This window comes from Rhinopithecus roxellana, chromosome 12, assembly GCF_007565055.1.
Source record: "Rhinopithecus roxellana isolate Shanxi Qingling chromosome 12, ASM756505v1, whole genome shotgun sequence".
Taxonomy (NCBI): domain Eukaryota; kingdom Metazoa; phylum Chordata; class Mammalia; order Primates; family Cercopithecidae; genus Rhinopithecus; species Rhinopithecus roxellana.
Window position 1 is genome coordinate 114,157,528 of NC_044560.1, and position 13,058 is coordinate 114,170,585.

The 13,058-nt window shown below is 47.5% G+C and overlaps 1 protein-coding gene across 1 annotated transcript in view; it reads right to left on the minus strand.

The window, feature by feature from the left end:
- WDR88 (WD repeat domain 88) overlaps positions 1–13,058 on the minus strand; it is a 46,014-nt gene that overhangs the window by 10,396 nt on the left and 22,560 nt on the right. The window contains exons 7-9 of the mRNA XM_030941597.1: positions 9,352–9,539; positions 5,517–5,599; positions 1,850–1,918 (exon numbers count right to left, since the gene is read on the minus strand). Of these exons, the coding sequence (XP_030797457.1) occupies positions 1,850–1,918; positions 5,517–5,599; positions 9,352–9,539 (340 nt within the window). The remainder of the gene's footprint in view (positions 1–1,849; positions 1,919–5,516; positions 5,600–9,351; positions 9,540–13,058) is intronic.

A 13,058-nucleotide genomic window follows, 5' to 3' on the forward strand; every position in this document is an offset into this window, starting at 1 on the left:
TATTATTATCATGAAAGGGTTTTGGATTTTTTCAAATGCTTTTCTGTGTCAGTTGAAATGATCATATAGGTGTTTTTCCCTTTGTTCTATTAATGTGATATATCACACTGATTTTATGTTGAGCCACCCTGTATCCCTGGAACAAATCCCACTTGGTCATGGTGAACAATCCTTTTAATGTACTGTTGGATTTTATCTGCCAATATTATGTTGAGCATATTTGCATCTATATTAATAGGAGATATTGGTCTGTAATTTTCTTTTCTTGTGACATTTGTACTTAGCTTTGGTATCCAACTGGTGCTGGACTCATAGAATGAAGTCACTGCTTTATATTAAATGTAAGTGATATGTGTTTAATCAGTTCTATTTTATTTGCGTTTGCTTTTTTAAAGTCTTACCTCTATGTATGTTAAGAATATATAATATAACCTACAAAATTTATTTATTTATTTGTTGGACACAGGGTCTAGCTCTGTCACCCAGGATAGAGTGTCGTGGCATGATTGTGGCTCACCGCAGCCTCCTCCTCCCATACTCAAACCATCCTCCCATCTCAGACTCCTGAGTAGCTGGAACTACAGGTGTGCACCACCACTCCTAGCTAATTTTTTGTATTTCTGGTAGAGACAGGGTTTCACCATGTTGCCCAAGCTGGTCCCAAATCCCCGGGCTCAAGCGAACCTCCCGCCTCTGCCTCCCAACGTGCTAGGATTACAGGCATGAGCCACTGTGCCTAGCCAAAAGTTTAAATATTCAATACTTTTTTTTTTTTTAAGAGACAGGGTCTCACTCTGTTGCCCAGGCTGGAGTATAATGGCATGGTCACAGCTCACTGCAGCCTCAACCTCCTAAACTGAAGCATTCCTCCCATCTCAGCCTCCCAAGTAGCTGGGCCTGGAGTAACTGAGACTCTAGGCTCACATCACTATGCCTGGCTAATTTTTTGTAGAGACAGGGTTTTGCCACATTGCCTAGGCTGGTCTCAAACTCCTGAGCTCAAGCTATCTGCCTACCTTGGCCTCCCAAAGTGCTGGGATTACAGACATGAGCGGCCACCACACCCAGCTTTTTTTTTTTCAGACAGGGTCTCATTGTTTGGCCCAGGCTGGAGTGCAGTGATGCCATCATGACTCACTGCAGCCTCGACCTCCCAGGCTCCGGCCATCCTCCCACTTCAGCCTCCCAAGTAGCTGGGTGGTCTCCAAGGCTTATCCATTAGCTAATGCTTTCCCTTCAAGCCCCCCATTGGCTCCACTGCTCACCCATCCAGTCAGACTCTTTTTCCAACAAAGTTCAAATGTCAACAGTGCAGACACAGAAATACCTGGAAACTCCTTGCATTTGCGGATGGAAGGACATTCTCTTTTTTTTTTTTTTTTTTTTTTTTTTTTTTTTTTTTTTGAGACGGAGTCTCGCTCTGTCGCCCGGGCTGGAGTGCAGTGGCCGGATCTCAGCTCACTGCAAGCTCCGCCTCCCGGGTTTACGCCATTCTCCTGCCTCAGCCTCCCGAGTAGCTGGGACTACAGGCGCCCGCCACCTCACCCGGCTAGTTTTTTGTATTTTTTAGTAGAGACGGGGTTTCACCATGTTAGCCAGGATGGTCTCGATCTTCTGACCTCGTGATCCGCCCGTCTCGGCCTCCCAAAGCGCTGGGATTACAGGCTTGAGCCACCGCGCCCGGCCAGAAGGACATTCTCTCCACATTCCCAGGCAGCTCCGTGAACACGATGGCCCGGCCAGGTACAGCTCACCGAACCCACCCAGGAATTTTATACTTGGCAATAACTCTTCCGCTATCACCAATTCTGACGAATGTGATCGATATTGTAAGCTTGGCCACTTTTACCTTGGAAGCAGACAGGATCCATTTCTTGTTGTTGCTAATGGCAACATCCATCACCCAGTCATTATGGCCCTGAAGAAATATCAAATTTTAATGAAAACCTGGAGAAAATAATTCTGAAAGAACAACAAAAACAAGCTGGGTGTGGAGGCTCACACCTGTAACCCGCCCTTTGGGAAGCCGAGGCGGGAGGGTCACCTGAGCCCAGAAGGTAGGAGCTTCAGTGAGCCATGATTGTACCACTGCACTTTAGCCGGGGCAACAGAGTGAGGTCCCATTCTAAAAAAACAACAAAGAGTCAAGGACCCAGTGTTGCTAACATTTCAGAGTAGCTGGTTGAGCGCAGTGGCTCATGCCTGTAATCTCAGCACTCTGGGAGGTTGAGGTGGACAGATCGCTTGAGTCCAGGAGTTTGAGACCAGCCTGGGCAATGTAGTGAAATTCCGTCTCTACTAAAAATACAAAATATTAACTGGGCATGGTGTGACATGCACCTGTAATCCCAACTACTCAGGAGGCTAAAGTGGGAGAGTCACCTGAGCCCGGGGAGTTTGAGGCTGCAGTGAGTCATGATCACGCCACTGCACTCCAGCCTGGGAGACAGAGCGAGGCTGTCTCAAAAAAAAAAAAAAAAAAAAAAAAGAGCAGAGCAGCTCATTGTACTTCCTTGGTTTCATCAACAACATTTAGGGTGGAATACAAAGTGTAAAGATGTGGGATATATGTATATTCTATGTTTTTTTGCTGTTGTTTTTTGGGAGTTTTTTTGTTTGTTTGTTTTTGAGACAGAGTTTTGCTCTTGTCGCCCAGGCTGGAGTGCAGTGGCGCAATCTCCACTCACTGCAACCTTCACCTCCTGGGTTCAAGCGATTCTCCAGCCTCGGCCTCCCAAGTAGCTGGGATTACAGGTGCCCATCACCATGCCCAGCTAATGTTTCTATTTTTAGTAGAGACGGGGTTTCACCATGTTGGCCAGGCTGGTCTCAAACTCCTGACCTCAAGTGATCTGCCCGCCTAATCCTCGCACAGTGCTGGAATTACAGGCATGAGCCACCACGCCCTGACCATTCTATATTTATTTAGTTAGTTATTTTTATTTTGAGACAGGGTCTCACTCTGTCCCCCAGGCTGGAGTGTAGCAGCTCAGTCATAGCTCACCGCAGCCTCTACCTCCTGGGCTCAAGTGATTCTCCTGCCTCAGCCTCCCAAGTAGCTGGGACCACAAATCTGTGTGCCACTGTGTATGGTTTTCTAAAATAGTACTTGGGTGTTTAGCAGGATTGGGGGAGAAATATTATATTCCCAGCTGGTCTCAGGTTTTCGTTTGCATTCTTTGTTCTAGGGAATACCCCTCAGAGGCCCTGTAAGTGAGGGGCTTTTGGCTTCCAATAACTGTAAACTTGATCCACTGTGGCTTAAGCAGAGGAGGAGTGGGATGTTTTCTCTAGGTAAATAGCTCAGAGCAGGCCGGGCGCTGTGCCTCACGACTGTAATCCCAGCACTTTGGGAGGCTGAGGCAGGCGGATCACGAGGTCAGGAGATCGAGACCATCCTGGCTAACATGGTGAAACCCCGTCTCTACTAAAAAATACAAAAATATATATATATATGTATAGCCAGGTGTGATGGCTGGCACCTGTAGTCCCAGCTACTCAGGAGGCTGAGGCAGGAGAATGGCATGAACCCGGGAGGCAGAGGTTGCAGTGAGCCGGGATCACGCCACGGCACTCCAGCAGAGACTCCATCTCAAAAAAAAAAAAAAGGGGGGGGTTAAGCGCAGATGGCTGCTATTGCTGCCTCAGGCACTGAACGATGGCTGGGCTTTATGCCAGCATCTCTGTCCTTCTTTGGCCTTCCCCTTACGGAAAGAGGCAGAAAGTGAGGCCATCGTGTGGTCAGAGAAAAAGGAATCAGAGAGAAGGTTAAACCGCTTAGTGTAATAAAAGGACAGGAGTTTGGGGATGGGAGAACAGACAGAGAGGAGAGAAGAGAAGAGGAGAGAGAATAGAACAACCATCTCTGTCACCCAGGCTGGAGTCCAGTGGTGCAGTCTCAGCTCACTGCAGCCTTGCCTCCGAGGCTCTAGAGATTCTTATGCCTCAGCCTCCTCCATAAGATTCTTATGCAAGCTCCGCCTCCTGGGTTCACGCCATTCTCCTGCCTCAGCCTCCCGAGTAGCTGGGACTACAGGCGCCCGCCACCCCGCCCAGCTAGTTTTTTGTATTTTTTTAGTAGAGACGGGGTTTCACCGTGTTAGCCAGGATGGTCTCAATCTCCTGACCTCGTGATCCGCCCGTCTCGGCCTCCCAAAGTGCCAGGATTACAGGCTTGAGCCACCGCGCCTGGCCAATTTTTGTATTTTTAGTAGAGATAGGGTTTCACTATGTTGGCCAGGCTGGTCTCGAACTCCTGACTTCCAATGATCCTCCAGCCTCAGCCTCCCAAAGTGCTGGGATTACAGGCATGAGCCACTGTGCCCAGATGACAGAGACACTTTAAGCACAGAGAGGTTTAACATTCCATTTTAAGCTGTTTATTTGCCGTGAGTAAACTCGCTTTGTCTCCCCAAGTCCTAGGAGAAGACAGCTCAGATAGACCAGCCCCAGGGACCTGAACATGGGCTGCTTGAGGACACATGTCTACTTTGTGTCCCTGGGGACAGAAAGACCAAGAATTAGGGATGCACGCATTCCCAGCCAAAGGTGACAGTGAGATTGTGAAACCAGGGAGTGTGCAGAAATCCTGGCGTGCGGGGCCCCGTGGGGGAACAGGGCCACAGCATGAGGCAATCGTGGGTTCTTGCTGTGTTGGATAACACATCCCCTTATTATAGAGCCACTCTGAGTTGGGGATCCTCTCACTTGTACCCCAGAGCATCCAGTTGACATCCCCATTTTGGAGCCCCACACTTTCTGTGCATGTCTCACTATGGTATGCATCCCTCTTCATGGTAATTTCTGGGTTTTGTTGGTTTTGTTTTGTTAGAGACAGAGCCTCGCTCAATCACCCAGGCTGGAGTGCAATGGCACAATCTCAGCCCACTGCAACCTCCGCCTCCCGGGTTCAAATGATCCTCCCACCTCAGCCTCCCAAGTAGCTGGGACTACAGGTTCGCACTACCACACCCGGCTGATTTTTGTATTTTTAATAAAGACAGGAGTTTCACCATGTTGGCCAGGCTGGTCTCTAACTCCTGACCTCAGGTGATCCGCCCACCTCAGCCTCCCAAAGTACTGGGATTACAGGCGTGAGCCACCGCGCCCGGCCCTGCACAGTAACTTCTGCTGTTCTTGGACACTCCCACCTCGGGGTTTTTGCATCAGCTGTTCCTTCTGCTTGGACTGCCCTTCTTCTTCAAGATCCCCACTTATGCAGTCCTTTCTGTGCTCAGCTCAAACACCTCCTTCTCCGGGAAGCTCTCCCTGCCCGTGCAGTGTGGATGGGTCCCCCGCATCTGTCACCATCATGTCACCCTGTTGTGGTTTCTCCATTTCACTCCTCACTGTCGGTGGTGTGTTTGCTGGCTTCCTGTCTGTCCTTCATCAGCCCATGGAGGCATCTAGACCTGTGTCGCCCATGGCTGCGTCCCGTGGCTCAGCACCCAGCACTGAGCACGGGAAGGACTCAGGAGGGAAGCTCAGATCCTCAATCTCATGCTGGCCACATGTACCTTCAAGGAGAGCTTCTGGTAGCCTTCTGCTACGTCCCAAATAGCCACAGTCCTATCAAATCCTCCAGAAATGAGAAAAGAGCCTGCAACAGAAAATGAAAGGGTGGAGATGGGGGTCATATTTCTAAGCCAAGTGAGCCCAAAGCCAGCTGAAGATGCCTTGGCAAGGTGCTACCTCAGCTCATTCTGATGACACTGAACCCCCTTCCTGGGGTGGTTCCATGACCCCAAGCCAATTACAGCTGATTCTCATCATTCACGGTAGTTATGTTCTATGACAGAGGTCCCCAAACCCTGGGCCACAGACTGGTACCAATCCGTGGCCTGTTGGGAACTGGGCCACACAGCAGACAGTGAGCAGTGGGCAAGCGAGCCAAAGGTTCATCTGTGTTTACAGCCGCTCCCCATCTCTCATATTACCGCTCATATTATGAGCTCTGCCTCTGGTCAGATCAGCTGCAGCATTCGATTCTCACAGGAGCATGAACCGTATTGTGAACTGCACATGCGAGGGATCTAGGCTGTGCACTCTTCATGAGAATCTAATGCCTGATGAATCTGTCACTGTCTCCCATCAGCCCCGGATGGGACTGTCTAGTTGCAGGAAAACAAGCTCAGGGCTCCCACTGATTCTACATGATGGTTACTTGTATTTCACTGTATATTACAATGTAATAATAATAAAAATAATGGGCACAATAAATGTAATATACTTGGATCATACCGAAACCATCCCCCGCACCTCCCGTTTGTGGAAAAGTTGTTTTCCATGAAACCAGTCCCTGGCACCAAAAAGGTTGGCGGCCTCTGCAATTTTTGCAGACACTAAATTAGCAAATACTGAACCATCACTCCTAGGGGAAATACAGGGTCAGGTTCCTGTGAGCCTCTGGTCACATTCTTATCAGTTGATCAGTACGTAACCTTGTTTTATGTGTGTTTCTGTTTAAAGACACCTTATTGCATATATACTGTTGATTTGTTTACACTGAACTCACAGCCAACAGCTATAACTCATGCATGAATGGATGCATGCATTTTCCCCATCATAGCACTCTTGCACTTAGGAATAGTAAACAGCACTTCAGCACTGTGGTTAGGGATCATTTTATTATTTATTTATTTATTATTTATTTATTTATGTATGTATGTATGTTTAGAGACAAGGTCTTGCTCTGTCACCCAAGCTAGAGTGCAGTGGTGCAATCCTAGCTCATAGCATCTTCAAACTCCTGGTCTCAAGCAATCCTCCCACTTCAGTTCCCCAGTAGCTGGGACTACAAGCAGGTGGCAGCACACCTAGCTAAATTTTTTTTTTTTTTTTTGGTAGAGATAGGGTCTCACTACGTTGCCCAGGCTGATCTCGAACTCCTGGACTCAAGCAATACTCACGCCTCAGCCTCCCCAGCACTGAAATTCAAGCTGTGAGCCACCACACGTGGCCAAGGGAGCCATTTTACACAGGAAAATCATCAAAAAAAGCAAAAGAAAGCCTGGGTGTGGTAATCCAGGCACTTTGTCTGTAATCAAGTCTGTAATCCCAGCACTTTGGGAGGCGGAGGCAGGCAGATCACATGAGGACAGGAGATCAAGAACAGCCTAGCCAACATGGTGAAACCCCATCTCTACTGAAAACACAAAAATTAGCCAGGCATGGTAGTGCACACCTGTAATCCCAGCTACTTGGAAGGCTGAGACAGGAGAATCACTTGAACCCAGGAGGCGGAGGTTGCAGTGAGCCAAGATCACACAACTGCACTCCAGCCTGGGCAACAGAGGGAGCAAAACAAACAAACAAACAAACAAACGGTGGCACTAAATAGACCACATAAAGGACGTTTTACCACGTGGGAGGCGAAACAAGAAGGCAGAGTGTTGCCTCGTCCAACCTCAGCTGGGAGGTGACTTAGATCGTTTGCTGCTTTTCACATCTGTGAGCGACCTCGAAAGTGCCATGAATGTTGACTTTAAGTTTCCAGATAGATATCAGCAAGAAGGTAAATTCACAAATACAGAATCTGGAATAATAATGATTGACTGCATGTGATTCTTTTTTTTTTCTTTTTTTGAGACAGAGTCTCACTCCGTCACCCAGGTTGGAATATAGGAGCGCAGTGGCATGATTTTGGCTCAACTGCATGTGATTCTGAACCCCATAAAGCCAAGGACAGAAGTTGGCAGGGCGCCTCACAGTGGGACTTAGACAAGGGGTGCTGCTGAAGAGGGAAAGTTGCCCAGAAACACCCTAGCGCTTCTCAAGCCAGGCCCCAATGGCATGTGTGCCAGCTGAGGCCCCCAGACACACAGAGCTTCTCACTAGGATAGGGGAGCATACGTTTGGCTCCTGAGTGTCAAGAGCACCCACTTCCCTCCCTGGAGCTGGCTAGCCGTGGTGGCTTCCTGTCACTGCCCCCATTCACATCTATGTCCCTTTATCTGACAACAGCTCCCCAATTTCCTGTGGGGAAACACTCCTTGCCTACTCTTAGTCCCTCTGCATCAGGGGGTTCTGACCCCAAACCCTAGCTCTGCAGGTGGGCAAATCACCCAGACCTGGCCAATCAGAGGCTGTCATTGCCCCCTAAGTGATTCGTTAAGAGATGGACATGTGTCCCAAGCTGAGCCAATGGGAGTCTTCCCTGGGACTTGTTCTGGCACCATCAGACAGAGGGTCCCTTTCTCCAGGACTGCCAGGGGCCAGAACCAGTCTGAGCTGGACCACTAGAGGTCCTCTTTACCTCTTTTATTATATATATATATACACACACACACACACACACACATATTAATATATACAAAATAAAATTATATATAATTATATATGATAAAATATATATATAATTATATATATATATATATATATATATATATATTTTTTTTTTTTGAGACAGAGTCTCTGTCACCTAGGCTGGAGTGCAGTGTTGCTATCTTGGCTCACTGCAGCCTCCGCCTCCCGGGTTCAAGTGATTCTCCTGCCTCAGTCTCCTGAGTAGCTGGGATTACAGGCACCCACCACCACACCTGGCTAATTTTTGTATTTTTTAGTAGAGATGGGGTTTCACCATGTTGGCCAGGCTGATCTTGAACTCCTGACCTCAGGTGATCCGCCCACCTCAGCCTCCCAAAGTGCTGGGATTACAGGCATGAGCCATTGTGCCTGGCCTTTTTTTTTTTTTTTTTTTTCAGACACAGGGTCTCACTCTGTTGCCCAGGCTGGAGTACAGTAGCACAATCACAGCTCACTGCAGTCTCAAACTCCTGGGCTCAAGTGATCCTACCACCTCAGCCTCTTGAAGAGCTGAGACTACAGGTGTGCACCACCACACCCAGCTAATTTTTTAGTTTTTTTGTAGAGACAGGGTCTTGCTGTGTTGCCCAGGCTGGTCTTGAACTCCTGGCTTCAAGCAATCCTCCCACCTCGGCCTCCCAAAGCATTGGGATTACAGGCATGAGCCACCGCATCTGGCCATCTTTGCCTCCTTGGGGGTAAAGGCTGATACACAGGGAAGCTAGGTTGAGAGACAGAGTGGAAGAGTTGCGTTCCCAGCAGCATTGACTCTCTTGTCCCATCGATGCCTAAAGTCAGACCTGCTCTTGGAGTTTTCCATTACAGGATTAATCAATTTCTTTGGTTGCATAAGCCACATTGAGCTGAGTTTCTACCACCATAAACTGGTGCCTGTGGTCTTCCCTCTTGGCTTTTTTGTTCTCATGGGGAAGAATCCGCCCTCCCTGTCAGCATCATTGGAAATCGCTTCTCTATTTGAACGGAACATGGAGAACTCTGCCCAGCACTCCCACAGGAATGGAGGCCTTCTGCGTGTTAATTACTCACTGTCTCTGGCAAAGTGACAGGAACTGACGGAACCTTCATGGCCCTGCATCAGGGTCACACAGGCTCCACGGTTTCGAAACTCCCCTGTGTGGACGTTCCATATTTTTAAGTTTTTATCCCAGGAGCTTGTACACAGGAAATGGCCACTGAAGGTAAAACAGCAGTTTGAGATTGCATTGGAATGTGCCCTGAAACACAGATGGTGAGGTGCACACATTAGTGCTTTGCTCCTGGAGGACCTGAAGACATACCTAAGCGGGGATCAGTCAGCATCTCCTGTGAGCTCATGTTCATCATGCCTTTGATCACTGCCTACCATGGTCCAGATATGAATTGCTCAGCCTGTCACACTGTTCCAGCATTTCTCAACTGCACCAATTTTTAGAAAAATAATAATAGAGACAGCGTTTCGCTATGTTACAAAGGCTGCTCTCAAACTCCTGGGCTCCAGTGATCCACCTGCCTTGGCCTCCCAAAGTTGTACTGTGATTACAGGCGTGAGCCACGCACCCGGCCAACCATACCAAGGTGGACATTTTGTGCTGGGTCACTGAGTTGTGGGGGCCGTCCTATGTTCTGTAGGAGGTAGAGCAGCATCTCTATCCTCACTAGATGCCAGGAACCCCCACACCCAGTTGTAACAACAAAACACGTGTCCAGACGTCGTCAAATGTCCACTGGGGCACAAATTGCCCTCATTTTAGAAGATTCTGCAGTATTCCCTTGGCACTGGAGGGAAAAGCAGCTGGTGTCAGGAGGGTTTGATTGACAGGCAGCTTTTGGGACTTGGTGCTGGATCGCGCTTACACAGAGGCTCTCTCCTGCTCCCCATCTTTCCCCCGACAATGTCAGGTGCGGTCTCCCCCTGTTCCACTCCTCACTTACTCCTCTGCTTCTCCACCCCAACTATTCACTCTCCCTTTTTCTTGCTCATATCCTCATTTGTCTTCAGTGCTATTCAAGTATATTTCAGTGTTGTATATTTAATTAATAAAATTTTGGGTTATTCGGCTGGGTGCGGTGGCTCATGCCTGTAATCCCAGCACTTTGGGAGGCCTAGGTGGAAGGATTGCTTGAGCCCAGGATTTTGACACCAATCTGGGCTACATAGCAAGACCTCATCTCTACAAAAAATATAAAAATTAGCCGGGCATGGTTGCACGTTCCGGTAGTCCCAGCTACTCTGGAGGCTGAGGCAGGAGAATCACTTGAACCCAGGAGGTGGAGGTTGCAGTGAGCCAAGATCGTGCCACTGTACTCCAGCCTGGACAACAGAGCAAGACTCTATCTCAGGGAAAAAAAAAAAAAAACATGGAATTATTCATTCCCATTTTTAAGCATCTTCTTTTTCAGAAAAATAATAATAATAAAAAGCCTGTCTGCATTTTGCCACTTTTTGTTTGTAACCCTCTATGTCTTTCTCCTGTGATTCACACCTCCTCTTGTAAGCAGAGTTTTCTCTGAGTAACCTGGATCATAAAATCAATCATTTGACCTGAAGAAAAGGTTGAGCGAAATGATTTTCTACAGCTCAGGTCAGAGTTTTGGAACCCATTTTGGTTCTTTGAAATGCACAAACTGAGCAAGGCCAAAGGAGAAGAAATGTCAACTTCACAGGGGCATCCAGGATAAACCTCACCAATTCCCAGCGCCTGGTGAGGTAAGAACCATGCTGGCATATCATGGAGATTGACTGCAAGCTCTGCCAGAAGCCAGACATCGTCACTGAGGTTTAAACCAGAGGTATACCCAAAGGATTTATTGCAGCATTATTCACAATAGCAAAGACTTGGTATCAACCCAAATGCACATCCAAGATAGACTGGATAAAGAAAATGTGGTATATACACACCATGGAATACTAGGCAGCCATAAAAAGGAATGAGATCATGTCCTTGCAGGGACATCATTCTCAGCAAACTAACACAGGAACAGAAGACCAAACACCACATGTTTTCATTCATAAGTGGGAGTTGAACAGTGAGAACACGTGGACACAGGGAGGGGAACATCACACAACGAGGCCTGTCAGGGGGTCGGGGGCAAGGGGAGGGAGAGCATTAGGACAAATACCTAACACACGCGGGGCTTAAAACCCAGATGATGGGTTGATGGGTGCAGCAAATCACCATGGCACATGTATACCTATGTAGCAAACCTGCACATTCTGCACATGTATCCCAGAACTTAAAGTAAAAAAAAAAAAAAAAAAGACATAGCAATTTTTAAATAAATAGGCCGGGCACAGTGGCTCACACCTGTAATCCCAGCACTTTGGGAGGCCAAGGCAGGCAGATCACCTGAGGTCAGGAGTTCGAGACCAGCGTGGCCAACATGGTGACACCCCGTCTCTACTAAAAATACAAAAATTAGCCGGGCCTGGTGGCGGGCGCCTGTAATCTCAGCTACTCGGGAGGCTGAGGCAAGAGAATCGCTTGAACCTGTGGTCTGTCAAGAGATGGAGGCTGCAGTGAGCCGAGATCATGCCATTGCACTCCAGTCTGGGAGACAAGAATGAGACTTCGTCTCAAAAAAACAAAATAAAATTAAATAAATAAATAAATAAATAAACAAACAAACCAGAGGTATCTCTATGGACTCTCATTTCACATAAATCCCACTTCTCACAGAAGGTCGTTTCACCTGTACAGAAGTTTGGTGAAAATGGCTACGCTGCACGTACAGTTCTGGACAAGACGGAGTCAACTTTATAAGTGATTTTTTTAAATGGCTGAAATTTTACCAAATTTGGCAAAATATATAAACCTACAGATTCAAGAATCTGAGTAAAACCCAACAGGATAAATCCAAAGAAATCTGCACCCAGACACATAATTACACGTCTGAAAACTAACGACACCAAAAATATCTTGATAGCAGCAAGACAGAAATGACTTTTTACCTATAGGAGAAAAACAATAGGAATGAGAGTGTAAATGAAAACCACAGTGTGGCCAGGCACAGTGGCTCACACCTGTAATCCCAGCACTTTGGGAGGCCGAGGCGGGCGGAGCACAAGGTCAGGAGTTTAAGACCAGCCTGGCCAATACGGTGAAACCCTGTCTCTACTAAAAATACAAAAATTAGCTGGGCATGGGGGCGGGCACCTATAGTCCCAGCTACTCAGGAGGCTGAGGCAGGAGAATTGCTTGAACCCGGGAGGCAGAGGTTGCAGTGAGCCGAGATTGCACCACTGCAAATGATATAGCTGGTCTTGCTAGAGAATTTAAAAATTTCATAGTCTCGGTCAGGCTATATCATTTTCAGTTCTCAGTGCAAAATTAATAAGCAAGGTCCCCATTCCTGAAAAAGCTAAGCACAGTATTACCATATGATCCAACGATTCCACTCCTGGGTATACAGAGTAAAGAATTAAAAACAGCCCAGGTGCAGTGGCTCACACCTGTCATCTCAGAACTTTGGGAGGCCAAAGTGAGAGGATCACTTGAGTTCAAAAGTTCAGGACTAGCTTGGGAGACATAATGAGACCCTGTCTCTAAAAAAAAAAAAAAAAAAAACACTTAAAAATTAGCCAGGCATGGTGGTGTGCACCTGTAGTCTCAGGTACTCAGGAAGTTGAGGCAAGAGGATCATTTGAGCCCATGAATCCGAGGCTCCAGTAAGCTATGATCACACCACTGCACTCCAGCCTGGGCAACAGAGCAAGACGCTGTCTCAAAACAAATAAAATAAAATGAAAAGAGTTG